The sequence below is a fragment of the Plutella xylostella genome, chromosome Z (assembly GCF_932276165.1).
Source record: "Plutella xylostella chromosome Z, ilPluXylo3.1, whole genome shotgun sequence".
Lineage (NCBI taxonomy): Eukaryota > Metazoa > Arthropoda > Insecta > Lepidoptera > Plutellidae > Plutella > Plutella xylostella.
The window spans coordinates 15,063,373-15,087,358 of NC_064012.1; the positions used below are offsets into that span (position 1 = coordinate 15,063,373).

General features: G+C 38.5%; 1 protein-coding gene across 1 annotated transcript in view; it reads right to left on the reverse strand.

Annotated features, from left to right (window-relative positions):
- The window catches only part of LOC105384233 (solute carrier family 15 member 1-like), a 52,073-nt gene extending 29,437 nt beyond the window's left edge, over positions 1–22,636 (reverse strand). The window contains exons 1-12 of the mRNA XM_048632947.1: positions 22,440–22,636; positions 21,143–21,284; positions 20,887–20,973; positions 20,228–20,312; positions 19,541–19,730; positions 19,064–19,146; positions 13,664–13,771; positions 11,801–11,866; positions 8,939–9,175; positions 8,317–8,562; positions 4,342–4,445; positions 1,229–1,375 (exon numbers count right to left, since the gene is read on the reverse strand). Of these exons, the coding sequence (XP_048488904.1) occupies positions 1,229–1,375; positions 4,342–4,445; positions 8,317–8,562; positions 8,939–9,175; positions 11,801–11,866; positions 13,664–13,771; positions 19,064–19,146; positions 19,541–19,730; positions 20,228–20,312; positions 20,887–20,973; positions 21,143–21,284; positions 22,440–22,521 (1,577 nt within the window). The 5' untranslated portion in view covers positions 22,522–22,636. The remainder of the gene's footprint in view (positions 1–1,228; positions 1,376–4,341; positions 4,446–8,316; positions 8,563–8,938; positions 9,176–11,800; positions 11,867–13,663; positions 13,772–19,063; positions 19,147–19,540; positions 19,731–20,227; positions 20,313–20,886; positions 20,974–21,142; positions 21,285–22,439) is intronic.
- Positions 22,637–23,986: the final 1,350 nt, after the last annotated feature.

The following is a 23,986-nucleotide window of genomic DNA, read 5'->3' on the forward strand; positions in this document are numbered from 1 at the left end:
CCAAATTACTCCTAAACGGAAAAGGCTAGCTTAATGACGCCTTCTGCAACATTGAAGTACGTTCAAAGAGCATCAGGAATATCAAGATATAAAGTACTAAAATCGGTAATATATTGTTAAAAGTTTAAATTAGATGTTTGCAAAAATTGGGATTGTTTGGTGTCGGCATTTTGTGAGTGGAACTTTTTCATTGCCCGTGAGTGTACTATGTTGTTACCAAATGGCATTCCGTAAAATATAATTAAAATAATTTCGACAGCCTAATCTAAATAGGGCTTGTGTTGTGTTAAAAATTCGTAGGAACAATATATAATTCAAAACTTTTCAAAATCTAGGTAAGTATTTAAAAATGTAAAGTAACTAATAAAGAGATTTCTTCATTCAACAAAAACGAGACAGAATCTTCAAAATTGAAAATTTTAGTGCAGCAAAAACAAAAGGTATGAAACTTAATGGTAGCGAGTGCCTAATTTATGTCCCCTTTAATATTGCTTTACTCATTTCCTTTCCAAAGTTGACTTTTGTGTCAAGTAAAAGTAGTTGTTGCAAGTCTCGACGAATATGAGCAAAGTTATACGGAAGCTTAAAATATTCTAATTAGTATAAACGCGAATGTGATACCTAGTTACATTATGTAATATTGGGAGTTGGGAGTCCGTGTATCTGTTCCAGCCTTAATAAAAGTCTAAATACCTCGTCAATTTTGATTTTAGTCGATTGTTGGGTAGGTATTTAAGATTATGTTCTGGGTGTTAAAAAAGGGTATAGTAAGCTGTTTTTTTTTCAGAAAGACGCGCTGATACGAAGTTTTTTAGCTTTCTATAAAACTTTTGCGACACTCTGTAGATTTTATAGATTTAACCTTGGAGCTAGTCGGAACATAAAACATGGTAAGTACTTTTAGTGCTAATCCTCACGGGAACTAATTCAAGGGCAACACTTTCCTTCTACTATGTAGTTCTTGAGAAGTATTTTGTAGAAATTTTGTATGTATTTATTTTTAACTACCGACGGATAAATAGGGGTTTTATAAGTTTTGTGAGTATTCTTCTCGGCTTCTTTATCATTTTTCTTTCACACAGGTGTGAAATAATGAAATTAATTAATTATAAGGTACTTATTAACAAAAATACGTTTTTGTTGGCATGAAAATTTGTTGCGAATATGGAGAATGATGATGATGATGATGACGACCTTGATCATAATACTGATGATGAAGAAGACTCACTTGCCCGGCTGCAAGCACATGTAGGCGGACTCGCCGATGTGGTCGACTGGCTCGTCCGACACGTAGTAGATGTCCCGCAGAGCCTTCTCTGTCTCCACGGTCACCGACACGTTCTTGTTGGGACCCGTGTCGCCGATGTACACCACCCTGGAGAAACGAGATTTAAGTAAAAAACGCATAGCTATAAAATATAGGATTTTATAGCTTAATGGCGGCCATCTTGAATTTCTCAATGAAGTAACTGTTGTTCAAAAGTTTTTCTGTGAGCATCGGTAATTAGAGACCACCGTTAGACGGTTTTTTTTATGTAGCCTGTATTGTGTCCCACTGCTGGGCAAAGGCCTTCTTATGAACTGACCACCGTTCCCGATCATGTGCTTCCTTCGGCCATTGAGGCAAGAACCTGTCGAGGTCGTCCCGCCAACTCCGTCTGGGTCTTCCGCGACGCCGACGTCCATCACTGAGCACCCACTCGGTGACAATTCTGGCCCATTTAGACGCCCCATTAGACGGTACGTTTGTCAAAATGAAACTTTGAAAACAGTATCAGAATCAGTAGTATTACACATGTGGCATTTATGAACGAATGATAAGAGAACATTCGGATCACGTCCGTGCTGGACGGTTACGGGGGAAGATCAACTTACGTGGTTTCGAGTGTACCAAATGTAGTTCCTAAAGTATAGACAGCTTCATAAGGAGTTATAGCTTTTGTATCTTGTCAAACTATTCAACTATTCACCCAGGATAAGATATTGGTCAAACTGAGGTTTTATTTCAAAACATTGTTATTTTATTCCAAATCTATGCAACTCATTAATTACCCGACTGCCGAAGGGGGAGGGTAATGTTTTTTAGTATTCAATTACGTAAGTAAGTAGGTAGGTACCCAATCATTACAAACAACTTTTTTGTGTTATTAGCAAAATAATATACCTAGCACTTCAATAAAGAGGAAAGCTACTCAAGATAAGTTAAGTAGCTAAGATAATTGGAGTGTTTTCTGACTATTATGTCTGTGTCTGTTGATATGCTGATATACAGAGTGGAAACTTATATACGCAACTCTTTGGAGACCACGCAGATGAAGTCAAGTCTGCCGTCATGTGTGGCCAGTTTTGAAAGATTATTAATTAACTAAATTAAAATAATAGATCATAATACATTTTGAATAATACTTAGGATTCAGGCCGACTGAATCGCAGCTGGGAACTCTTAGATAGATACAATCTTTCAACGACAATATTTTGTGATTCACTGTCTGTAGGATCTTGGAATTGGCAACACGCTGTATCATACCTAATTATTTATCTGAAGGTACGAGTATCTGTTTAATACCTTACGAAGGTCACACCCTCCTCGCTTTGTTTTATTTTTCAGGCTAACATTTATTTTTCTGTTGTCATGTGAAAGTGGAATTTTACACGAGTTTTTGTATATCCTGTTGGGAAATTCACAAGTACCTCTGTATTTTATCCACAAAGACGCCCGTTCTTTTGTCACGTCCTCAAAATCATTATAACTACTTATTTATAGACCACCCAACTAGCCTCGCTATCCCGCCTAGAAACAAGTACACTCACGAGCAATGAAAAGGTTCCAGTGACATATGGAACGTCAATGGCAGGTGGAAATTTTTGGTAGGTTTTGTATATATGTGTCTGAACGTTAGGTAGCCAAGAAGTATCACTACAAAGTAGTGACAATGCGAAATGTCATCGCTTGCTGCAACCTCACGTCGTGTCGCCAGCGGCCAGTCGGCACCTTTATGCATAGATATGTGTGTCTCTGATGGATCGTATCACAAATGGAGTCATCCGTCATAGAACATGGATAGAACGTATGCGAAGGCTCTAAAGGTATACTGCGAGCTTTCATGTGAAATTTAAGCATTTAAAAGTCGTAGCCCCATCTTGAACACTGTTAAATAACTTAACGGTGCCATAACGGTTTGTCTCGTTTCAGCTAAGATGTTTCCTGTGACGTTATGGAGACGTTTTGAGTTTTTCGTTTTAGAAATATCCCATTATACACTCACGGGCAATGAAAAGGTTCCACTGAGAAAAGTACCAAATTACTCCAAAACGGAAAAGGCTTGCTTATTGACGCCTTCTGCAACATTGAAGTACATTTAACGGAGCATCAGGATATTACCAACAAAAAACGGTAATATTTTGTTCAAATTTCACATAAAATGTTTGAAAAAATTTAGTTTGTTTGGTGTTGGAATTTTGTGAGCGGAACGTTTTCATTGCCCGTGAGTGTAAAATTCTATAGATTTTGTTCATTATTTGTATGAATCGTATCCAATAAAATGTAATGAATTAACATAGATTTCGCAATAGTATTTAGGTAAACGTTATTCAGAAAATTATGAACTGACACCGAAATCATATTAGCTGATCAAAGGTACCTACACCTACACTCTCAAGCAAGGAAAAAGATCCACTTACAAAATGTCGACCTAAAAAGACCCCAATATATAAAAAACATTTAATTTTGAATATGATCAAAATATTTACGTTTTTAACCGACTTCAAAAAAAGGAGGAGGTTCTCAATTCGTCGGGTTTTTTTTTATGTATGTTCACCGATTACTCCGCCTTTTTTGTTGTTGTATTGGGTTGAGCTCCCAGGTGGTCCCAATTTTCATTCTAGCCCCGTTATTCATAGAGAAGTTACAAGACGTTTTAACTAATAAACTATTTTATCCCTCTCTGTCAAAGAACAAATTGTTTCTTGTCGGAGAGGGACAAAACAGTTTAATAGTTAAAACGTCTTGTAACTTCTCTATGAATAAGGGGGTAGATGTGTATCCTAAGTGCATTGTATGTACTTATCCCAAAACGGCGACATGGTACCTATCAAGTGGTATTTTCTTATGTTGTAACCATTGTGGAAGAGCGGAGCCTCCTGATACAGGTATTGTTTACTTAAAAGGAGACTCCATTTACTTGTAAATGTTATGATTATTTTGTTAAAGGAAATAAATGATTTTGTATTGTAAGTGAGTACAAATGTGCTGCGAAAAGTGGGTGGCTTGCTTATGAGCCACCTCTGACTACCCCTTCGGGGATTACAGTCGTGAGTGCATATGTATGTATATGTACTTACTTGAGTTTCGGTTTGCCGGTCAGAGACTTGGTGAAGGTGTTTGGGTCCATGAAGTAGAGCGACATCTCATCGTCAGAATTCTGACCAATCACTATCGGCATGAACTGTAAAATAACAATTATTATTACACTGACCTTGGGGATATGCACAAAGGTTCCACTCGAGAGAGCCAGGTGCAGGTACTTACACCCCCACAGAGAATAGAATAGAATACACTGAGCAATAACAAAGTTCCACTCACAAAAAGGCACCTTTCAACCCATTTTTTACGGAAGGTGTATAGTAGGGACCAGCCAACTTTAACATATCAAGGTTTTATCAATCACTTGGAGAGTTCTTTAGCAGTATTGATCGTTTATGAATAAAGTTTTTTTGACATTTGCTTATAGCTTGTGTTCCTGTTATGTTACAATGTGTGAGTGTAATAAATAATAATAGCAAGCCTATAGGACTCCCGTAACTTTTTATGAATAACACCGTAATCCTTTTTTAAGGCAAGATTATAATACATTAGACCACGTAAAAGGTACACTAATGTTTTCTTAGTTGTTTTCATGAGAGCGACAGCATTTGTTTTGACTGTAGAAGAGTAAATAAGCCATTTGTTTTGTCTCCTCATGGAACGCCCCTCTGATGTTACAAAGTAATTGAAAGATACTATTTCAATGTACGCTGTAGAATTCTTCTACCATTAGACGACCGAATGGCGTAGTGGTTAGTGGCCCTGACTGCTATGCCGAAGGTCCCGGGTTCGATTCCCGGCTGGGGCAGATATTTGTTTAAAGACAGATATTTGTACTCGGGTCTTGGGTGTTGATATTTATATTTAGTATCTATCTATCTATGTATTTGTGTAGATATATCAGCTGTCCGACACCCATAACACAGGTTCTGCCTAGCTTGGGGTCGGATGGCCGTGTGTGAGATGTTCCCACATATTTATTTATTTATATTTATTTTATTTATTTATTTACTAGTCATTGCAGCGAGCACCGGATTCGATACTATTTTCGAATCTACACGAAGGGTCACTTTTACCAAACGCTAAACGTATTTAAATACATTTTGTACTAACTGACAGACGTTTGACAGGCTACTAAATACGTTTAACGTTTGATGAAATTCCACCTAACATATGGAAAAAACAAATGTCACTTTTGGAACTAACTTTGCCTTACATTTTGACAGTGACAGTTGACGATACGCAACGTTAACGGAGGTTCGAAACTTGTGCTCGCGACTCAGCTGTCTCTATTAAAACATTCTCGATAATTTTTATATACTTTCATGTTAACTAAGATAGTTTTGAACGGATTTACTGCTGTTAAATCGGTCAAATACCATTCTAAGGGCCACTTGCAGAAACATATTAAATCTAGATTTAGTGTCAAATCTTGATTTAAGAAACGTCAGTTCATATAAAATTTGACACTAAATCGAAATTTAACACTAAATCTAGATTTAATATGTTTCTGCAAGTGGCCCTAAGTGCCAATTTCGCCACAGTGGGTTAGAGCAAAACCACGGATTATTGCTTGACTTTTGACACATCTGTCAAGAATTTATATGGAGATGACGTATAATTGATCAACCTTTCCCTGGTTACGACATAACCGACTATGGCGAAATTGGAGCTTAGCACCCGTTAAACGCGGTTTAATCTAATTTATGGTAATAACATTGGTATATATATATCTGCCATATTATCTGTGCATGCTAGCATTCTAATTTTGTATGCAATATCGAAATGAAGCGGCAAACACAAATAGATTAACCCGAAGCAATCGCTAATACAGGCCTGAAAAGTACTCTATACTGACGAAAAGCGAACGAACGAGAGCTGTCGTGCAATCAGCACTTTTAATACAACTCACACTCACACACACACTCACGCCTTGTACTAATGTACTCCCTTGCGGGGTAGGCAGAGGTGCATTGCTGCACCCACTTTTCGCCAGAGTGTTCTGTTAGTCCCAATGTAATAGGGGGCGAGCCTATTGCCATTTTACGGGCACATCCAAGACCCGAGAACAAATATCTGTGTTTAAACAAATATCTGCCCCAGCCGGGAATCGAACCCGGGACCTTCGGCTCAGTAGTCAGGGTCACTAACCACTACGCCATTCGGTCGTCCGTAATACAACTGCAAAACTTAGTTTTTTGTCATATAGAGTGACCCCCCTGACTTTGTCGACTCGACTCTAGTATCATCGGCTTGTAATAACCACAATCTGAATACGATGCCAAATGACATGCACTTGCACGATTGTAACTACCTCGAATATCAATCACTTTGAATATAACATGAGCTGGCAACATTGGAGCCGTCCATTTAGATAAGCGTTGCGGACTCCTAACCCAACCCATTCGAGACATTATAATAATGACCTAGAGTACTTACCTCGTTCATATTGCAAAGTGATTCAAAGATTCCAGCTTTATATTTTAGGATCAGCATGATGTGATGAAAAAGACATAATTTTGAGAAAGATTACTAAAAAATACTTGTTAGTAAACCAAAATTGTAAGCACTTACTCATAATTTGATTATGCTTAGGCTCTTTTCGCCACTTGAGTAAATCCACCTAAGCATAAACTAAGTCCTACTCAACGTCAATTCAGCCAATCAGAGTGCTGCATTCCATGATCAAGGACTTTCTCAGGTGTGAACCAGGCGTATAGCAAACCATGTTAGGTTCGTCCCATCTACAGCCATTCCAGGTAGCTCTTCATCTAATCTGTGATGTGATGTGTGACGTCACAGCTCACATGATCACTGATGACGTCACACACGCCGTAGGAGCACCTGGCTCGGCGTGAAACATGTAATTATGGAATAACTCACTTGCACTCACGTGAAGAGACGTGGTTAGGTGACGAAGCTTGCCGTCTGCTTGACCGGCTATTCCGACCTGTTAGGTGCTCTAGAGTCTAGAAGATTCACCCGAGGTGGATTCTCGAGAACGGAAACTGCCAGAGAATTAACCGTCCGAATTAACTGGCTGTCCACGACACAGGCCTAGCGTCATGGAATAACACCAAATTTAAAAACTGTCACCATATTATAGTGCTACCTTTTTGTACCCATATTAATTGTGTACTTATGTTGTTTTATACTTTTAGTCAGAACATTGTAATTTTTTTATTAAATAAGGTATTTATTTCTATTAATTTTGATGGTATGGTTATTAAGAACATGTTTGCTATGTTTAAAGGTGCTATGTTCAGACTTTCCCAGACTGACTGTTATTACATTTTATACAATCTTAAATTTACACCTCTTAATATTGTAGCATCGATACAATAAACTGAAGAGATCTGGATTCGGGGCTCATCGTCCTATAAATAAATAAACCTCTGTCAAAACTTCAAATTGGAATATGGAAAACCAGATTTACACAAAGGATTTTCATAAAGTTTAGTTCTGAACAAAAGACTACGTACGTTCTAAATATAATATAAGTGCCTCAGAATCGCTACCATTATAGCAAGATAGTTTAGTAACGTCACATGTCACGGACGTCTCCTATTAGGAGCTAGATATAGTTGCTCCACTGGCTTTGCGAGCAAGCCTCTGACCGACATACAACTTCGGACATACTAGTAAGTAAGTACCTTTGCTTTTGCAACTGACATTTCCTATTTCGGAAGTAGATCGAAACTATATAGTTTCGGTGAAATAAAGATTCGGACTACATAATTGCGTACGTTAAACAATCTAGTGTGCTCATTAAGTACATCTGACTTATAGTCAGAGGTCTACCTAACTGCATGTGTCTCAATCTTACGCGGAATGTATGTAATGTATTTTATTTTACTATACAAGTAAGTATTTAGTAATGTATTTTACTATACCAAGTCCTAGATTACTTTTTTAATATTACTCCTGTAAAAAAACTGTTTCCAATATTTGTATTAGGGCAGAGAGAGCTCCCAACTACCACAAACCTACAACCATAAGCCAGACTCGCTAACCATCCCGGGCGCAGTCCGCATGTCCTGCGCCGCACAGCTAGGCCGCAGTGCGCGCCCGCCGCAGCCCCCGCGCACCCGCGCCGCCACCCGCAGCCTCCGCAGCGGCAGCGGGGCCACGAGCGCCGTGCCGTAGGGCTCCACTGACGCCGTCACCTCGCCCTGGACTGACACTTCCACGGCGCAGGGGAGGGAGTTCAGGAATGCTAGCCCTGTCGAGTGCCGCGGCGGCGGCTGCAGGGTGGACCGCTGAGGGAAATGGTTGGGGAGGTGTTGTAGTGTCTAGAAGGATGATTGCTTATTTATCTATGGCAAACTTGAACTGAGGTACTAGGTAAGGATACTAACTCAATGAACCGATCAAATAAATACACAGATAGACACACAGTCAAACTAGAATCTTCTCATTTTATCAGGTTTAATGTACCTACTTATACAATAATAATAGTATTATGTGCTTTATTACTTACTAGACAAAAAAATGAGAAAATGACATAGAATGATGGCGTTTCTGAGCCGAACGTAGAAGGATAAATCTGCTCTTATCAGCCCCTTGCCCTTCACAAGAGTTTTACATCAGAAAGCAATATCTAAAATACATTTCCAAATGCCCTCTCACACTCACCTCAATCCCGATCTGCAGTATCCCGGCCGCCACAAACGACATGGCGGCCAACATTCCCCCGACAAACATCTTGGTCAGCGGCCTCATCTCCGGGACAAGCGGCCAGCAGCCCCCGGGGCAGAGCGGCAGCAGCATCAGCACCATGGCCGGGTTGAGCACCTGCAGCTGGTCCGGCATGAGAGATACCCCGAACACTTCGCTGCGGAGACGGGAAGCTTGGAACGTCCAACGGGAGCCCTGGGTGAATGGTGTAGTGGTTAGTGACCCTGACTGCTAACCCGAAGCTCCCGGGTTCGATTCATGGCTGTATATAATTTAATATATCTAGGTACTTCTGTAGATATCAGCTGTCCGATACGTACCAATATTACAGGCTCTGCCTAGTTTGGGGTCGGATGGCCGTGTGTGAGTTGTGCCTACATATTATTCATCATCATCATCATCATCATCACGACCCATTACGTCCCCACTGCTGGGGCACGGGTCTCCTTCCAATGAAGGAAGGGTTTAGGCCTAGTCCACCACGCTGGCCAAGTGCGGGTTGGTGGACCGGCTGAGAGAGTTGTCGGGTAAGTGGGCAACCCAACTGTCAGATGTTTTCAAGCCGCCCGAAGGCCTCTGACTAGGCTTATCGACTGCTACCGAAGCAGCAACCGGGACCCACGGCTTAACGTGCCGTCCGAAGCACGGAAGCGTCCAGAAAAGCACCACATGAAATTGGTCACCCATCCAATGTCAGTTGTTGCTTAACCTCAGCGATCAGTTACGATCACTGAGGTCCGCTCGGCTACGGACGCTTCTTACATACATTCTACATATTATTATTATGTCTTTACCATCACGGGACCATGGGGTCCCGGGCATTTGGTAGGCGTGCATGGGGCCGAAGCCAACACGTAGAGGCCCGTTTGACAACATTCATCTATATGAAATGTGACATCAACCGACGATTTTCCCTGTGTAAACTATGGAAGTAAACCCAAGGAAAACCCCCGGTTAGTGCAGGACTATTGTATGATATGGAGAAAACTAATACAGGGCTATGGAGTGGGATGCTAAATGGACTGGGTAACTGGGACTATGGAAGGACTATGGCCCCTGCCTGACCTATATGTTTCACACACGGATAAAAAGGCAGGGGGTGACTCGCACACACATTAAATGGGCCCCCCAAAATAGTCGCTAGCACATTACAGCAACGTAGCAACAAGGGGGCAACATGGCATGAGGTGCTAAGGAAGGAGAGGTATTCCACGGCTCTCAGGACAATCGCGTGATCGGTCAAGATCCCTACAAGCACCTTACTGGGTAATACATCCTTCCTCGAGCATTGCTGCTCTAGCGGTACACCACTCAAGCCAGCCAATGAAGGCAAGCAAGAGGTGGGAGATCCTGTTCCTCGTCAGTGTTCACTCTGGACAACCATTAAAGGCAAGCCAGAGATGAGGAACAGGGGTTCTCCCCGGCATCGGGTGGGTCGGGTCGCTAATGCCCAACAGCTCGCCACAAGCTGCCCTGCCGCATTATTATTATTATTATTATGTAATTGTTAAAATGGTGTCTGAATAAGGCTAGGCATAGTCTAGGGCGCAGGATGACACAAGGTAATACAGTAAGGACAGAACAGGCAAGATGAGAGAAGACTTAGTCAATCAGCTTCAAAAATTGTTATGAGTAATTATTAGTGTTATTACACTTTTCCGTATAGTATAAATTATAGCCATACTTTTTTTTTAAATACCTTGTTACTGCAGAATTAATACAGATACGGCTTAATGAGAGACACAGTCATAAAGTTTACTTTAAAAGTTTGTGAAACACTAGCAGGTGACAATGAACACTCAAATGCAGAGTTACGTTGAGTAGACTTTTTCCTCGTCATTTTGCGGCATAAAATATTGAACACCACCCGTGGTTGATTTCTATTCCCCGAACTGTCCAATATATAAAAGCTTTTAAGTTGAACAGCGCAGAGACAAATAGTATTTAATGTGTCGAGTGCTACATGTTTGTATTCAGATGCGCTCTCGATCCTTCGATATAAAGTGTACTTAAGTACCGATGTTGTAGGCATTACATTCTTCATATTTACTGAACACTTTATTCATTCAGACGGAATTTATGCGACATATTTTGGGATAAAGGGAGTGATTCAGCTCGCTAAGCTATTATTAATCATCTACGACATTCGGAAGTTCTTATACAGGGTTATTGGTAAGTAGACCAGATCCTTTCAGGAGGTGATAGAGGAAGGCATTTCCAGTTGATTGAACCCAATAATGCATTATCCGAAACTTAACCATTTCTAAGATATTTAATATTTAAGTATTTTTTTTAATTTTTGCCAAAATTTTATGCTTAAAACCGAAAATTTCAATCAACTGGAAATGCCTTCCTCTATCACGTCCTGAAAGGATTTGGTCTACTTACCAATAACCCTGTAGATATAGGTCCGTACATCTATACATATAAATATTTAGTCATACTAAAAAGTCACGTGAGCATTAAAGTCGATCTTTCTAAAAAAAAACTACGAAAGAAATATTTTAGATGACAAACACTAGAGCATTACTAAGGTTAGTCATTGTGAAAGCATTAGCCAGTTAGATTTGCATCAGTCGCTGACTTCCGAAGCCATTTTGTGCATTCGTAGTACTTATTAAGCGAGAAAGCTTAGTTGAAGCTACAGTGTGAGCTTCTTTGTATGTGATGCCCGAAAGCCAAAATATACTCATTCGATACTTGACTACTACTACAATGCTGTATACGCCTGTAACTGGCATTTCGTATTAGACGTAAGACCTTCTTTCAATGTATCTTTTAAAACTGTAATAATAATAATATAATAAATAAACTACTCACCTGTTGATCGAACAAAGACCAGAATATTGGAACAGGCAGGTACAAGTACAATATGGAGAACACCACCTGAAAACACACAAAAAGTAGTTAATGAATTTCAGTATGTACTTACTTAACTTATTCAATAAAGTCAAGAGTTGAAACATGTTTAGATACTATACAATACATTATCTCTTTGATTAGCTCTTAATTAATTAGTTCTCTGTTGTCTATTATTTATAAGTATTTTTGTCAAAATAGCTGTAAGTTTTCCATTTAAAATAAAATAAATAAAAATAAATAAATAAATCTCTGTGCACCAAAAGTTGTTCAATAGTAGCTTGTCTTTTGGCTTACTATTATTCTATATACCATTTTCACATCACCCTATAGAAAGCATCGTAATTAAAATGGCAGAATCGACGGAGCCGCTGGCACCCGCAGGCGTACCCGGAACTAATATATTGAGGACCAAAAATCTAGACCAAACTCTCAGGTTCCTAGAATTTCGAATATTCGACTCTTGGATTTTAGCCATGATTTCTAGCTACGACATTTTCCGACCAACAGGCATTCATTTTTCAGGCAAAACAAAATTTACGCTGCACCTAAATAACCTATGAAACTAGCGTTTTTGCAAACGGATCAATAGCGTGATTGATGTAGAGACTTCGTCATGAAAAATTCAAAATAAAATACGAGTGCCTTTATCTATTGAAACTAACTTTTTAATTAGAAACGTGAAAGTGAGTGATTTTTTTAAAATATGAATATGTTACCTGATGCGTATTAGGTAAGTACTTATAATATTTTTTTTCAAGAAACTGTTTTTGTTCGTTCTTCTACTCTAATAAATAACAATATAAAGTAAAACAAAACTAGAAATATAAATTAAATTTAAAATCTTAAAATTATAATTAGTAGTAGTTAATTAGTACCTCGGACCGCCTCCGATCGGACAAGGTGAAAATCATTGGGGGAGGCCTATGTTCAGCAGTTGGACGTCCTATGGCTGAGATGATGATGATGATGAATAAGTACCTACAAAATTATATTTGCAACTAAAAAGGAGTACAGTATTTATATAAATGTATTTCTTTAGAATTATCTACACTGTCAATTCGTCTTCCACACATAACATTTAAACCTAAAATTCAGTATACTAACATACAAAGTTCCAATCCACTTGTGTGGTTTTATTACTTGCGCCAGCACGCGACACGCTTTTCCGTCTCTCTCAAGGATTGAATTCGTAACGAAGTAGACGCTGTAGAAACCCATAGTTACTCACGTATACATATTACATACATAGCTGTTAAAATACCTAAATAATAACCATATACAAAAACAATATTGGTACAGTTGAGGGGGAAAAAACATGCGTAAAGTCCGATAACTCTAACTTTGGAAGAGAAAAAGGGCAAAATCCAAAAAAACTGGTTTATTTCTCACACGTCTTAAGGTAAACATCCACCTTTCTGCTTCGTAAGCAACGGACGCATCGCATTCAGTATGAAATTTCTTGTTTATATACAATTCACACAAGTGCGTCCTCTTCATCGTTGCAATGTCTGCTCTCTCTCTCTAGATCTATTCATAGCGCTCTAACCACTACTATCTTAAGCCGAATTTACCGAATGGGGAAGAAAACCAAGCTGTCGACAGTGCTGTCAAAGCTTGAGTTTGACAGCACTGTCGACAGCTTGGTTTTCTTCTTTTTGATTGAGTGGGCCTCTCAGGTTCTGACCATTTATATTATTGGGGCGAAAAAAACCAATTAGAACTTAGGAATCGAGCCTACTCGACAGTGGCGACATCTGGAAATAGCTTTGCGTGCTCCCCATTGAGAAGAATAAGTTTATAAGTATAGAATATTAAGAACACCTTCATATCCGACACGAGTTTCTGTCCGTACTTCTTGGCGGAATGGTCGAGCCAGTGCGACACCGGCTCAGCCTCCCGACGAGAGCTCATGTGCTTCATGAAGGCATACTGAAATGAAATACATGTAAAGGTGAGTATAGACTACAACATTTTGTCGACCACATCTGTGTAGCGTAATGTAACGTTCTTACGAATGGTACACTGCAGGCAAAAGCGCGATAAAAGGATGATACACTTGAACATATCATCAAGAGGCTCGTTGTTCTGTTACAAGAAAATGTTGTAGTCTATACTCACCTTAAGAGCAATTACTGTATATAGCCACGCAGACGTTATATCTGCCGCTGTATACCTATGCCTAGTTTCACCATATTCTGTTAGATCATTAACACACCTGTCATATTGTAATGTCATCAATTATACGTCATCTCCATATTAAATTCTTGACAGATGTGTCAAAAGTGAACAACTAATCGCTTCTTATGATCTAACAGAGTATGGTGATACTGGGGCTTAATGTGTTAGTTTGAGTGTAAGAACATAATGTTATAACATTGATTTACCTTTCTCTACATGCTTATTGTTAATTAAATTGGTTTAATAATAAAAGCTTTATCAAACAAACAAACACAAAATACCTACAACGCGCAAAAACAACTCCATTTGTTTTAATGAACAAAATCAATGGCTGCTCATTTAAAAAATAAATACGGCCCGGAAAACAGGGCGTTACATTTTAATTGTAAGTTGAGGCAGGATGCAATCATGAAGCTTTACACACACAGGGCAACGCATTTAAGTGATAATAATAATGTTATATGCAGGAAATTGGTTTCACAAAGGAAACCTATTTTATGTAGCCTTAGATTAACAATATACGAACCAGATGGTGTGTCACAAACAAAAACAACCAAAAAAACTGTTCGCATTTTGTTTACTTTTAAATCGTTTTAAGTTCAACCCAATGACAAGCACTGTACAATAGGGAATATACATGTATTTTTTTTATGTTCTTATTCGATAGTTTTACATCGCTTTATAACAGTAAAAAAAAATTCAATGCCAAAAAAAGTAAGTTAAGGTGTTTTAAAGAAAGTTAATAATTTATAACCTACACGTCCACTATAAACGCCCAAAAGAGAAGAGGTGACGTCATTACATTTCACGGCTCAGAATAATGAGTCTCGCTAGTCGCGCCGACGACGCTCAGTTCTATGGGCATAGATTATTCTGAGATTGACATATCGTCACATCCGCTCTAAGAAAATCCGTCACGTTTCGAAGATTTAAAGTTACCGCAGTTTTTTTGTACTTTTCATCAATTATTTACTCGCTCAAAAATAAAATATTGATGAAGGCATATTAATTCTGAAATAACAAAGTTTATTAAAATAATATTTGACCTTTATTTGAATCACATGCATATTCCCTATTGCAGAAAGTCACAGATCTTCTAACCAAACTAATTCAAAAAAAGAACTGAGTGGTGGAAATGAGGTATTATTTGTTGAGACTACACAAGATGTTTCTTTTGCCCGGGCACTGCATCTTTTTCACACATTTTTAATCTAAGAGTGTAGCGGCCGGATGTGCAAATTGGTGTCGAAGCAGTTATAATTGATTCAGGGACCGAATTACGCAGCCTTTGAGATGGCTGGACCGAGAGCCTAGCAGGGAGAGGCTTTGATAGGTACTTGTACGTATAATAGCATCAAGTATTATCAGGTTAGGCCACCACGTTAGGTACCCTGTAGTCTGAATTAGGTTTAACGTATATAAAATGTAATAAGAATTTTCGAAAATCGTAACTAGTATTTATAAAAGTTGTTCAGGGTGAACTTCTGAATCACCCCCCTTTGGCTTACTATACCACTTTTGACAACCTGCATGTACATACCTAGATATATAGGATAGGATATCATTATTATATAGAAGAAGAAAAAGAATACTCTTTATTTTGCACCATTAAAAAAAACATTACAAAATCACAACTTACATATATATACTTAACATAGTTCAAAAAAGGCGGTCTTATTGCAAGCAATCTCTACCTCTACAGGGTGTTGCAAAAAGGGTATACTAAGCCGAAACCTACATGTGCAGCATGTTATATCTAAGCCCGAAACTGAAACCAGAATTTGAAAATTCGCGAAAAAAAAAAACATTTTCCATAGAAACTTTGTTGGTCACGTGACTTTTTAGTCTTTTTACTATGGAAAAATTTTTTTTTTTCGCGAATTTCCAAATTCTGATTTCAGTTTCGGGCTTAGATATAACATGCTGCACATGCATGGGTTTCGGCTTAGTATACCAATTTTGCAACACCCTGTATATAATTATGTCCACAGTAAAATGTTGACCCACGATGTAAAAGCCTGCAAGCTGATGGTAGATAAGATGAATATTACATACACTAAACGATTTGTTATTAATTGTTTGCTGAAAGCACTAGCACGTAGGTTGTACTGTAAGCTCCCATATTACCTGTGTGGTGAATATAAACCTATTCAAACAATTTCAGTTTCTCCAATACGATCCTAACATTATGTACCTATACTGGAGTTTGAAGGTAAGTACCAACGAAACTTTCCACTCCAAACATTGTTGGTAAGTTTCATTTATATTCATAGATTAACAGTCTAAGTACTTACCTAAAAATAAATAATAATAATAATCATCATCGTAGGACATCTGCTATATAAGTAAGTAACTAAGTATATCCTACTAATTATTATAAAGAAGAAAGTTTGTGAGTGTGAGTGTGTGCGTATATGTATGTGTGAATGTTTGTTACTTGCTCACGGAAAAACGGCTGTACCGATTTTAATGAAATTTGGTATCGAGTTAGCTGACACCCTGGATTAACACATAAAGGCTTTTTATCGCGGAATTCTCACGGGAAAACTGTTTAAGCCGAAGTGAAGCTCACGGGAACAGCTAGTAAGTATAAGTCTTTTTAGTTATAATTTTAAAAATAATAATACTTTCTTCAAAGTAAGTAATACTTTCTTCCATCTTTGTTTAATCCACTCACATTGGAATCTCGTAGTTATTCAGAATACCGCTTGTGCAAGCCAGTGGTTTGTTTCAGTGGACACGAGCAAACATTTTCACTGAGTTAGGTACTCTCCCTTTTGCGAGTGACTAACAACAGTGTTGTTCGCACTGCGTCCCTCTGTAACAGTGTTGTCTGTCTGTGTATCTGTGTGTAAATAATCATTTTATGTACGGGGTGTTTGCAAAAGTGGTGAAGTAAGCTGAAAGGTGTTGAAGAGGGTAAAGGTATTGTAGAAAGTGGGAAGGGGATGACTGAGGCCACATGTACGTATTTTTACACTAATTAGGGCTCTTTGCTATGAGATTAGAAAAGTTTTCTTTATAAACATTTATTTTACGAAACTATACATATAAGTATTTACCTAGTATAGAACTATAGAAAGCTGAACAGTACATATAAAAAAATGAAACCCTATATTTTGATTTTCTTACCACTTTTGTAACATTCTGTATTTTGTGTTACAAAAACTTGTTTCTGCTAGTGCTTGTAGTGGTTCGCCAGTGTTAAACTGGCGACTAATGGTAAATGATTGTGCTGTAAATCCGATTGTATAATTTTCCTAAGCATAAACTCTGCGCATAGATATCGTCAGCAGTTTAATCAAGTCCACACTATTTAAGTAATTAACACTAAAATTATCGTAAGCACCAGTGACTTTACGTCATCATCAGCGCGTAATCAACCACTACTGGACAAAGGCCTCTCCCAATGTGCTTCACACTCTGTCCTCGGCCTTCCTCATCCAACCACTACCGGCTATTTGTCTTAGGTCTTCGGCATCGGTCCAACAGGCAAATGAATGTCCCACTCTACGCTTGCTGGTTCGGGGTCTCCACTCGAGAACTCCTAGATTTCAGAGATAATACACTCACGGGAAATGATAAAGTTCCATTGAGAAATTGACCAAATTACTTCTAAACGGAAAAAAACGGCTAACTTAATGACGCCCTCTGCAATATTTAAGTACATTTTACGGCGCATCAGAATATTAAAAACAAAAAACATAAATATTTTGTATCAAATTAAACCTATTCAATGTTAAAAAAAATTGGGGCCATTTGGTGTTTTAATTTTGTAAGTGGAATTGTTTCTTTGCACGTGAGTGTATTATAGATCTCCAGTAGTTTTCCAAAATGTTCTGCATGACCTCGTCTGCATAAACCACCGAGCGAGGCCATATCCATAATCTTCTCAAAAGTTTTGCGCAGTCGGGTAGCTCTTATCTAACACTTCCCGGATTATATTTGCACGTCAAGTTTATAAATGCAAGCCGAAGGATTATGTACATTTGCAAAAACATAAAGTTAATAAGTAATGATAAGAAGGTTTTTTGCTGCAACTCTCTATTAGTGTTTCTAAGCTCATAAATATTTTTTTGAAATGTTTCATACCTATACACTTTCAGGAAATGAAATAGTTCCAACGATATTGAAGTACAACAGCGCATCTGAATATTACTCACCAAAAATGTAAGTAATTTTATATTTTAATCAAATACCATGTTAGATACCTAAGTAAATATAAAATTAAATTGAGATCATTTGGTTTATCATTAAAATTTTGTAACTGGAACTAGGTACTTCATTATAGTGAGTGTATAAGTAGGTATTTAAATAAGCGATGCGTGTGGCCTCCTTTCCACTGCGGGCAGAATAAGTAAAACCTTCCGCTCCCCGTGAATACGTAGATTATAGAAGAAGCCATCAATCATCAGATTTTCTATAAGTAGCAACTGTACCTACTAGCTCCAGTAGAAAGGCTTAAATACAGGGTGGACTTTTTTAAGTGTACCGAATTCCCGTCCACAGGTTACCCTTGGGAATTTTTGAATGATGGTCTATACGAGTAGATACCTAACTATGTACCTATTAGGTATTCTAATGTAAAGTTGTATTGAAATTCGTTCAGAAGTTTTTGCGTGAAACAGACATACCTACACACACAAACTTTCGCCTTTATAATACCTCTATTATAGTGTGATTTAGGCGGTTTTCACACTGGTCCATAATAGTCCATATCACGCTATGTTTTGCGTGAATTGTATGAACGCACCCTGTAGATGCGTTTTCTGTGCGTGTTTTTAATACGAACGGAGATAGGTACTTAAAAGCAACATTGTCACGAAGTATCGCCTTTTAGCAACGAAACATAACAGTTTTTATAAGTATACTTAGGTAGTTAAACCTTTCTCGGTGAATGATTTAGTCCAGAGTTGCTTGGCAATATTTTGAGATAGGTAGGGTACCTATACCTAACTATAATGTATCTAGTTACGGTAGAATAACTTATAATTTGCATATTTATAGAAAGTTAGATAACGGTAAGTATATTTTTATACTAACCCAAGCGCAGGAGGCAAATTGCAAGGTCACATTCTTTCTAGGTTGTTTGATCCTGTACCATTTCTTGCCCGACATGAAAATAACTAGAGAAAAAAACCTTTTAGATAACAGCTATACTTACTTACCTAATTTTTCATAAGGGCACTAGGACATCTCATAAAAGTGCACCATCATGCACTATAATGAGGTTTCAAAAATGGAAATAACTAGGTAAGTATCTAATGGTAATTTGATTACCGTACAAACTAGACACGATCAACTGTACCTTACGTATGCATCCGACTCACCCTGATTCATTCAGCGACTGAGATAACTACTCTTTTCACAAAGGTGAAAATCGCTAATCCAGCCATTTTTCAATGTCTTTCGATCTCAGCTCAATGGGTTAAAGTTCAAATCGACGACGTGGGATCCATAATCATCAAATGTCACGCTAAGAAGAAGAATCTAGTCTTTACAAAAACCACAAACACTAACGTATAGAGCACAGCACAAGCATGGCCGGGAATCCGAAGCCGAGCGCGTAGCAGGTGTCGTCTCCGAAGCACATGACGCTGCGTCGCAGCGCCGGCGTCACCACCATGCCGATGAACCCGCCGAGGTTCACCATGCAGTAGAAGGTGGAGAAGAACCGTTGCAGCCTCTGGTTTTCAGCTGGCAGGTGGAACTGGGGGTTTAAGGGGGGATGTGTGGTAGGTTGGCGGTGGCCGATGTCTATAGTTGGAGTCGAATGTGCAAGTGTGCATGTGCATTGATTTCGCAAGTTGTCGGGCACGCTTCGTTTCTCGTGGCATCGGCAGACGCTCGCACTTTCGGAAAGCTCCGTAGCATCTAAACTTAGTCAGAGTGCGTTTTCGCCCGACGCAAACATTCTTTGTCCTCTGATGCAGAGTAATGGGTAAAATATACCTAATTTCAGTATTTTAAGGAATTTTATACTTACGAGAGTTTCAGTTTTTGGTTCGAGCCACGGCCTATATTCGGTTTCGGTTACGGACGGAAAACCAGTTTCAGTAGGACTTAGTTGGTATTTAAACTGAATAATCCTACAGGACAATGTTTCCGGTTCACCGTCATTGGTAATAGCGTCAAAATTTGGTAGACCTTCTAGTTACCAAATCTTTCGACGGTAACCAAGGCATACCCTAGCTAGGTGATGCTTACCTGGTCTCCTCCGAAGGCCGCCACGCAGGGTTTGATGCCGCCGGTGCCTGTCGCAATCAGGATCAGTCCGATCATTGAAGTGGTTCTAGAAACATTTAGAGGGCTCTAATTTTATATAGCCTATCGTATGCCCAGATTGGTGTCATTTTAGTATCTATCCAGGGCAAATATTTGGATCCTAAGAGTCACATACAGATGATTATTATGTACCTATATCACTAACCAGTGTGTTTGGTCTGATGATAAGGGTGGATATACTGTATAAAGGTTAAGTATTTATATCTCTTTGGTTAACTGTACCAAGCTAGTCTCTGTCTTTCTTTGTTTGCAACTGTCTTCGTACCAAGTTTACTCTAGCGCAGTTAAGAAGTGTCTATGAACGTAAGAAGCTTATTCCTATTTTTATTTCATCGGTTTCACTACAATAAGATTCGCTCCAAGATTTATTGAAGCGGCAGAACTTTCAAGAAAAGCTGGGTGTTTATAAAAGCCGCTTTGGCTTTGGTGTCGTACTTAGAGCTAAGTTTTCATATCGACTGTAGCACGTACCGTAAGCTACTTAAGTAGGTACAGTAAATGTAGCATAATGGTGGCCTAGTTGGTCTACTTCTAGTGAATTTAATACCGAAATATAGAATTTATAGTGGGGCTTAACTCACGTCTGAGGCAGCATCAACGGTGGTATAGCGGCGCAACAAGTCATTATGGTTCCGATAAAGTAAATTATTGAAAAATATAATATCACCCTGTAACATATTCAAACAACCGACTTAAAATTAAAAGAAGGTACCTATTTAACGATATTATTAGATAGTTTATGATGGTCTATTCTATTGCTTCTTCGAAGCTGAAGTAATCTTTGCTTCAAAACACAGAATGTACGTAATTGTATAGTGAAAAATGAAAACTCCATACTTATATCGGCCTAAGAAGTTGTCGGCTAGGATGGCCCCGACCAATGGCATCGTATAGCACATCATTATGAAGATGTGGTAGACGACTGTCGCACTGTTCTCGTGCAGACACAACACATTCCTCAGATACAACGACAGTATGGCTGCAAAGAAACAAGGGGCCGTCCATTAATCACGTGAGGTCGATTTTCTCATTTTTTGACCCCCCCCTCCCCCCTGGTGATATTTGGTGAGGTTTAGGACCAACCCCCCCTCCCCCCCCCTGGATCACGTGTATTTTTTTGGAAGTCTATGTAAAGGCAATTTTTGACTAGAAAAAATATAGGTCATACTACAAATCGTTAAAATTTTTGCGCCGTCCAAAATATCGGTTCAGAAATACCTAATTTTTGACAAAAAATTAATACACGTGATGTCTAACGAGAACCCCTCCTCCCCCTCGTGATGTTTCGTGAGGTTTTCAGTACCCCCTCCCCCCCCCCTTTGAGCCTCACGTGATTAATGGACGGCCCCCAAGGTAGTGTTTTGGACTACAAAAGAAATGTAGGTTATTTCTGAATTTCAAAGAGAAAGTTAACTAGGTCTAGGCTCTAGCGACGAAACTGCCTGTCTTCATCATACAACATCGCGATCTCAAGGGTCACATTAAGGGCCTGCCATAATGCCTTATCACCTGTATACTACATAATAATAAATATGTGGAGACATCTCACACACGGCCATCCGACCCCAAGCTAGGCAGAGCCTGTGTTATGGGTATCGGACAGCTGATATATCTACACAAATACATAGATGGATACATATTGAATATAAATATCAACACCCAAGACCCGAGAACAAATATCTTTGTTTAAACAAATATCTGCCCCAGCCGGGAATCGAACCCGGGACCTTCGGCTCAGTAGTCAGGGTCACTAACCACTACGCCATTCGGTCGTCGTACATACTTCCTAACATACCTAAACTTATAGCAACCCCAACCGCTGCCGCTGTGCAACCTGGGCAGACTGCGACAGACTAAGCTAAGCCTAATCCTTTCACCACGGTGACAAACCCTACTGTTCTATTCTATTCTATTCTGAGAGGGGGCGAAGTTCCTGTACGTGTCTCTCTCGAGTGGAAGAAAAAATTAAAATGCCATGCCGTCCCGGTTTGCGTAGGCCATGAGAAGATCATATAATATCATCATCATACGACTAAACAGTTAGGCAGCTTATGCAGGGGACAGGAGGGTCAGGATCAGGTCTTTACCTACTACTATTTCAATTATATTTAACTAAATAAATGGTTATTCTTACTTCTTAATCCGCAGAAAGAGAATCTTTCACAAAACTCGGTAGCAATAATACAAAATATCGACGTTGGATTACTGAAAAACATTGCTCTAAAAGTACACTGTAATGATTAATACAAGTAACAGCCAACAGCTCTTCTTTTTTAAGAAAAAGAACAGTTATGTTTACTAACAAAATATTTGTTTGATTCAGAAATCAATGGAAATGGAAATCACAGCATAATCAGAGCAAATCAGAGTGCCTCGAGTGCCTAATATATTATATCTGACGTTTCCCGTCTAAAATTCCGGATCATAACTTCGCTTTAGTTATTATTTTGAGTACCGATAATAAGTGCAGTATAGTAATAGGTATACAGGTATACAGGGTGGCTCTACAGTATACATAACAAATACATAATTATTTTTTATTTATTTTTTAAGTATACCTACCCATTGAAGTAGAAAATCTACTTCTATGTTTATAACTATATACTTTCTCCGAGATCTCTTTCTCCGTGCGTTCTCCAGATTTTATTGGTTACTAGCTGTTCCCGCGCTTCGCTTCGCCTTAAAAAGTTTTCCCGTGGGAATTCCGGGATAAAAAGTAGCCTATGTTCTTTCCCAGGGTCTAGACCGTATGTATACCAAATTTCATTCAAATCCGTTCAGTAGTTTTGGCGTGAAAGAGTAACAGACAGACACAGTTACTTTCGCATTTATAATATTAATATTATATATAGTTAGGATTTTTTTTATTGTATAATATTTTTCACAGATTAACGAATATTGTATTACAGCTAAAATCATTGAGGAGTAACCCCATGGAAGTAATAAGTTAGTAATATATTTATATTATGTTTTAATTGCGGACAGCTCACAGCTTCTATCGAAATCCAATGAGACCACTATGTTATAGCTATTTAGGATTTAATTTACCTAAAGGTTAGATTAGTTGTCTATTTTGCCCATCTGCAACTTCATAAAAGTTGGGATAGGGCTTCAAAAAATCTATTCTCTTATGCTTAAGATTAGTTTATGAGCGTACCTGTTGCTATCGCTGGGAGAGCTATAAAGGCTATTCGAAACACAACCATACCGCGTTGTAGACTTCGCTTCCATAACGCCATCTACAGTATTTCAGCCTGAAATCACAACCCCTGGCGCCCTCCGACGGCTCGCTGAAAATATTTTTCCCGGACTATAATAATATATGTTTTGCCGTAATTGCTTTTAATTTTTTCACAAAATAATAATAATATTTCATATTCATAACTTTTATTAAATATAATACAGATCAATAAAAAGCTCTAAAGAAGCCTAAGCGCTCAACGTTTTCCGTACTATATTTATTTGTATAATTAATATTATGTTTAGTTACGGCTAACGTTAGGTATGCAGATAATTTTAATATTAGCTGGATAGACCACCGATTTAATATTAGTTAAGTACTAACTACTTACGTAAAACATATGTAGGAGTAACCGGGATTAGCGGGTGTGCGGATGAAATTCATACTGTCGCAGCTTGAAATCTTTTGTTTTAAAATAATACATAACAAACTATAATTGA